A 6,671-nucleotide genomic window follows, 5' to 3' on the forward strand; every position below is an offset into this window, starting at 1 on the left:
TATGAATATCTAGATCGATGTTGTCAGCTTTAGATTATAAATTCTTTGTTGATAATCTCTAAATGTGCATGGAACTAATATGCTTAGCTCCTAATACCATGGTCAAATGTCGTTTGATAATAAGAAGAAGAATGGAATAGGAACTCCTTTTTTAGATATCCTTTGTAGTAGGATCTCATCCAGGTGTTTATTACTTCTATTAAGTGAAGAATAATGGGAAAATAGCAACCCAAAGTTTGACCTCAAAGATCATTATAAAAATGAAAACTGTTTTCAACCCAAACTAAGAATTGATACTAACAAACATCTCCAAAGGTCAATTCTGGCTATGAAATAGTAGTTGAAAGTTGCAAAGTCCTAGAACAAAGAAACGTCACCCCAAGAATAAGAAAATGTTAAAAGCAAGAATACCTTGATTTGAGAAGTAAGAAACTCAGAAATACCCAGGAAATTGTTTTGGATTTCCCAAGAATGGAACTCCAATCTTACAAACAGCAAAATACTGTTAAATTGCTCCTGGCTTTATTTAACATACTAGGAATTTTGACAAAGGAGAGGTTAGTATATGTTCTTGCCCTAAACCCCTATAATTTCCATTTTTAGCACTACAGGAGTCAAGAGGAAACTTTGAGTTTCCTCTCAAACTTCTGGAGAGAGAAGCTTTCAGAGCAATGCCTTTAAATTTTGTAAGCTAAAAAGTACTATATAAATGAGCTGCTATCATACACATATTCTAACAAAATTTAGTTGTATGTATGAATCAAATATTGGACTGCAGTGCATAGGAGAAAGGGAACAAGCATTTATTAAGTACCTTCTATATGCTAGGTACTGTGCAAAATGCTTGATGATTCAATTGGACAAGATGAAGAAGGGGAATATCACTGCAGAAAAGGCACTATTAAAAAGGCCAGAATTCATAGGCATATTCTTTGACCTAGGAATTCCTTGTGTGATGAAACATTTATTGTCAGGTCTACAAACAATGTTGAAATTAATACTTTGAACATTAAATGATAAATTCTAGGTTGGCAGGGTCTTAATAAATAAGGACTAGAATGCTTTTCTTTTTGAAGCATGAAGCTTTTGAATCATCAAGGCTGTATATATAACTGAGATAGAAACATTCAACTTAATTTCACCATTGACAGCAAACATAATTTAGTCCCATCAAAAATTGTATGTGCTGGATTGTTGGCAATAAAAGAATTCAATTTTCCCTGGAATCAAAGTATGATCAGCTGAAGCAGGTCCTTAATATCTGTGATTTAGTAGTCCTATTATTATAATGTGAGGCAAGTCAATCTTTCAGATCCTCAATTTCATCTGTAAAATGGGATTACACCTACATTCAGCTTGACCAACATTAAGTGCCTCCTTTGTGTAAGTCATGGTGCTAGGCAGCAAAGACAAAAATAAAAACAACACTTTGAAAACTGACAAAATGCCATACAAACAAAAGCTTTTTTCGTTCACAAGCAGAAATTGAACAAAAAAAAGTTAATTCACTAATACTATTAAAAACTAGTCCCTTTCTTCTTTTCTACACTCAATAGTTGCCAAAAACAAACACATACATATACACACAAAAAAAAAAAACCCTGGATCTTAAGTACAACTAGCATAATTGTAATACTTAGTTCATTTTTATATTGCCTAAAATATTATATGATCTATCAATAATACTTTGATGCATAAGCAGTTTTAACCTTTCTATCAAAGAAGATTCTCTGTCCTGGGCATTAAAGCTAATAATTTATCACTCCTCTGGGGTTTTCAATTGTTGCTGGAAATTCTGATAGTAGCCAAAAGCATTATTTTTCACCTACACTTAACATAGAAGTTACAACCTTTTCCCTCAATGTTAAAAACTGAGTAAGGCTTCCTTTGTGACCTTCTTAGTAGCAATGCCACACTAATGTGGTACAGTGGGAAGAGCACAGGACTTGGAGTCAGAGCACCTTGAATTTGAAACACTTATGTGATTTGGGGCAATTCACTTAACCTCACTAGGTCTTAGTTTCTTTGTAAGATGAGAAAGTTGAGCTAGATGATCTCTAAGGTCCTTTCCAGGACTAAGTGTTTCAATTCATTCTCCATATATGCAGGTACTATCCACAAGAATCAAGATAAAAGGTAATAACATCTCATCACATGACATCCTAAGTAGACCTAAGCATTTGTTATTTTAATTTCATTTTAGGTAGCCCAACCCTTTCATTCTTCTAAAGTCTCTCCTCCCAATCATAAGCTGTAGGCACTCTTCTCCCCCTAATTTAGGACAGGGTTAAATAATTTTACATTCAGATCTTCACAACATAATTCTAGTAGCTTTCCTAAGGGAAAGAAAAAAATGTCTAGTCTGGAGCCTGTGCCCATGCTGCATGAGACAGTAATTTTCACAACTAATAGAAGCCAGCACTGTGGCAAGAGCTCCCACAATAATTAGACTACCTCCATCAAATTTCAGAAAATTCCTTTCATAAAATTCCTCCCCTTCCCTCATCCCTCTTCTCACAAAAACCAGAAGCAAGAAATAATTAGACCTTTCCCCACCTCAGCAAGTTAATACACTGGTGAACCTTAAGACTGCTATCTGAGAATGGATTAAAAGAATGAAAGATTCTGGAAAAGAGAAGACTTACTGTGGACACAATAGCTGCCTTCAAGTATTTAGGGAAGAAGGATTACACTTGCTATCTTGTATGCAGATGGCAGAACTAGGAGCAAAGGGGTGAGGTTACAGAATCAGATTACAGCTAAACACAAGGAAATATTTCCTAATATTTAGTTGTCAAAAAGTGGAATGCCTCTGTAGGAAGGTCTTCAAATAGAAGACTGGATCTCCACATACAGAAAATTTTGTAGAAGGAAGGTCACGTTACAAGTTAGACAAGACGATCTGTGCCATTTTTCAATTCAGATTCACTGATTCTTTGGCGTGATAAGAGAAAATCAGGCAAACCACTGAATTCACAAATAATTTTTTTCTAAGTACTTTACTTTGACTTATTTAGCATCTTTTGATATTTGGCACTATATACAGTGGATACTAAATAAATGTTATTAGAGTTGAATTTGTAAAGTGGCTAGGAAGCAAATTTCAGGAACCCGTAAGGAAATAAATAATCATGCTTCTTGCACCAAACTTAGTTCTAGTTCAGTTCCAGGCCTGATCCTTGAACTCCATGTTAAAGTAACTACAGTTAACTTTAGCACAATCAGTCATATTTAACTTGGAAATGCTAGGGAGTTCAACTCTAAGAGATGCCTCTAGGATTCTCTCCAAAGTGGCTCTAAGGATCCAAAACTGTATCATAAAATTCCCAAGACTGAGGATTCTTCTCCCCACTCCCTCTATATAAAGAAATTGCATTGTGCCATAATCTAGCATAAAACTGATCAAAAAACACAAAAAAACGGTAAGTATAATGTACCATAAATTCCTTATGAGTAGTACAAAGAGCCATAGTTGTTCAGAACAGGTAGATATCTTCTGGATGGGTAACCCAGCAAAACTTCATGAAAAAGGTATTATTTGAGCTAGGCCTTGAAGAATGTTGAGTGACGACCAAAGGTTCAGGTAGAAAAAGCCTCCATCTTGCACAATCTATCATAGCCATGAACAGGAACATTAATGGCAGTAATAATTTATGAATTTAATCATCTTTATTAAATATGAAAAAAGTGTCTGCTGTAAAAATGGAGACTTGAATCCAGAACTTCAGTCCCCAGAAGTCCTTGCTCACTTCCCAGAATGCTTTGTAATTGCACTGAATTCTCACCTGGGCGAAATCACAAATTATTATTTAAAGGAGTTCGCCTACTGAAGGCCTCTCTTTCCTACTTCCGCTTTGGAGCAGACACCTCTCTTTCATGATGTCTTCTTATTCTGTATTTTCACCTTTAATAAACCTCATAAAAATATAATACTCCTTGCAGAGAGAAACTAATTTCTACCTGCCTCAGTTCCCCTAAATTTTAACTCTTACACTGCTCACAATAATTCCATGAAAATTACATAAACACATTTCAAATGTCGCCACACAAAACCATGCAAAGAATTCTCATGACCTTTTATATTTTACTTTAACATATTAAAATATTTTTACTTAAATGGTTTCAGAGGGAAAAATAGCTTTCCTTTACATAAAAGTCTTTACGTAAAAGTTAGGTGACTATTTTGATTTAATTTTTAAAATCTTGTGTCTGGTGCCAGGAACAAAAATTTAATATCAAAGAAGTTATGAATGACTTGATAGTATTGCCTCTGAAAGAGTAAATAAATACTACTTCAGTATCACCTAATATTTATATATTCCTTCCCCCAGTGGCCAAGTGGAAAGTACCTAAGGTTCTTAATGGTATCCTTTTGCTTTTCACACTCAGGATGACAAAGCTTCCAATAGCTAACACGAATGACCTCAGTTACAATAAAAAAAAAAAATTAGTTAACTAAGGAAGGTTAAGCTATATGCTATCACAAAAACTCTGCTAGTAAGGACAATGACAATATATATAGTACTATCACACAGAACAACATATATATGTATGTATGTGTATATAAATATGATAATCCACAATCTTGGAAATAGTGAAAAGAAAGGAATAGGTATATAGAGGAGCCACCTTAAAATCTCCCTAACCTGGGATTTATGTTTAAACCAGATTTTTTCCGTACCTTCCCTTCACTCCCTCCTCACAAAGCTAATGAAACATGCTATTTTATTTTCTCTAATGCAGAGCTAAAAAAAAAGATAGTGAAATACTTGAGTCTAATTATTAGATAATAACACTCATCTCCCCTTAAATTCTTCTCCCTTGATATTTTGGGAGAACTAAAAACATCCAGTTCACCCCATTTACCAATACCCTCCCAACACACTTAATATTTGGATTATTGTTAATCCTTTCCCCTGTCCTACTTTAAAGGTCTCAATCTTTGAGAACACATCTAAAACTCTTCCAACCCTAGTCTCTCTTCCCCCATGAGTCGAGATCATAAAATTCTCCACATCCTATTCTCAAGAAAAGGCTAGGAAAGGGCGGGGGAAAAAACGCCCGGGAAAAAGGAAAGGAGGGAGAAAAGGCCTGTGAACCAGGGAGCATCTAAATATCTATTGGAATCGCTTTTAAAAATAAACAAACTCCCAACAGTAAAAAGCTCTGAGCTTCTCCAAATACTAGTCACCCCATTCCCCCATCGCCAGAGAAGATGAAGATGATGGGGAGGCCTTAGAAAGGAAGGTAGGTCTCCCGTTTGACACCAGTCCTAAGTCATCTCGCAAGAGCAGAGGGGATAGCACCCCTCCTCAAGCTCAAGTCTAGGGGAGGGGTTAATTATGGCCCGAGAAAGCTATTCCCTCCTGCCACCCCCACCCACCTTCGAGTCCAGACCCCACCCCAGCTGCATCTGTTACAGTCCCTCTTTCTCTCATTTCCCGCACTTCCTGATGACCCCACCTCCCCCAATTCGGGCCCCAGTTCCGCCACACCTCAAAGCGCACTCCGTACCCCAGCTTTTCCCCTTTCCGTTTCTCCCCTCCCCTCCCCCCCACAGCTAAAACGCCCCCTCCCCCGAGAGCCAGGCTGGCTCCCCGCCCCCAGCACTGCAGCAGCGCGGACTCCTCGGCCCAGCTCGAGATACACGCGCGCGCACACATGCACACTCGCGCACACGGGCCCCACCACCCACGAACACACAAAAGCTCCCACAACGTCCCACCCCCACCCCAGAAGCCGGGCCCAACGAATCAATGAAGCCGTGGCTCCCGGAGGGTGAACCCTCCCTGCTCTCTCCTTTCCCCTAGGGCCGGGGCCGGGCCCAGCGCTCACCATCGCTGCGCTTGATCTCCACATATATCCCGATCTGGATCTTGCCGAAGTTGGCCCCTGCCATCACCTCATCGGGAGAAGAGTCTGAGGACGAGGCGGCGGCGGGAGCGAGGCTGGGCTAGGGCGGGGGAAGAGGGGGCGCAGGAGGGGCGGGAGCGGAGGAAGATGGGGGCGGGGGCCGCAGGGACGGTTACCGGCAGCGGCGGTAGCGGCTGCGGCGGGAGCGTGGAGGGAGAGCGAAGGAGGCGGGGCCGGGCTACACCCACCGGGGCTATTGCCGCAGCAGGAGACCAAAGCAGAGCGGGGCCGGGGCCGGGGCCGGAGCCGCGGCTGGGAGCTGAGGGGTTGGGCCCGAGCTGCCAACCTTGTCTGGTATAAAGCCGACGCGGGCAAGGCCACTAGCAACGCGCCTGCGCGGAAGGGCTTTTCCATCGCCTTCTTTTCCCTCCTCCCCCTCCCACCCTCGGTCTGCCCCGCCCAGCTTCGCGGTAATTAGCGTCATTGCGCCCAGCGGAGTAGAGGAGTCTAGCTGGCTGGCCGTAGTGCAAGGGAGGCGCGTGCGCCGAGGAAGCTGGGGTCTCGCGCGCGGGCGCGCGCTTTTGGTTGGCAGGCGTGGTCTGGTAGAAGCGGGAGGGTAACCTCAGAGCGAGGGGCTCGGATTTCTTGGGCTGGCAATTTTGCCTTCTGGGTTGGTGCAGAGATAGCTAAGAGCAAGGGGCCAAGGCAGCTGCAGAGACTATTTAGGGTCCCCACCCGTTTGGCGCCTGGGAAGGGCGTGGGGTTGGCTTCGGAGTCTGGGAATATGAACTTGGTAACTAGACGGAGGTTAGGTTGTC

General features: G+C 41.4%; 1 protein-coding gene across 4 annotated transcripts in view; it reads right to left on the bottom strand.

Moving 5' to 3' along the window:
* KIF2A (kinesin family member 2A) overlaps positions 1 to 6,416 on the bottom strand; it is a 119,023-nt gene extending 112,607 nt beyond the window's left edge. For 2 of the 4 annotated variants that reach the window (XM_003340570.4, XM_001381330.5), the window contains exon 1: positions 5,836 to 6,416. In XM_003340570.4, the coding sequence (XP_003340618.1) occupies positions 5,836 to 5,899 (64 nt within the window). In that variant the 5' untranslated portion in view covers positions 5,900 to 6,416. Of the gene's footprint in view, positions 1 to 3,437; positions 3,629 to 5,835 lie in introns of those variants that run through there. The other 2 variants (XM_007486377.3, XM_056824870.1) reach the window with 2 other exon arrangements.
* Positions 6,417 to 6,671: the final 255 nt, after the last annotated feature.

Source organism: Monodelphis domestica, chromosome 3 (genome assembly GCF_027887165.1).
Source record: "Monodelphis domestica isolate mMonDom1 chromosome 3, mMonDom1.pri, whole genome shotgun sequence".
NCBI lineage: Eukaryota > Metazoa > Chordata > Mammalia > Didelphimorphia > Didelphidae > Monodelphis > Monodelphis domestica.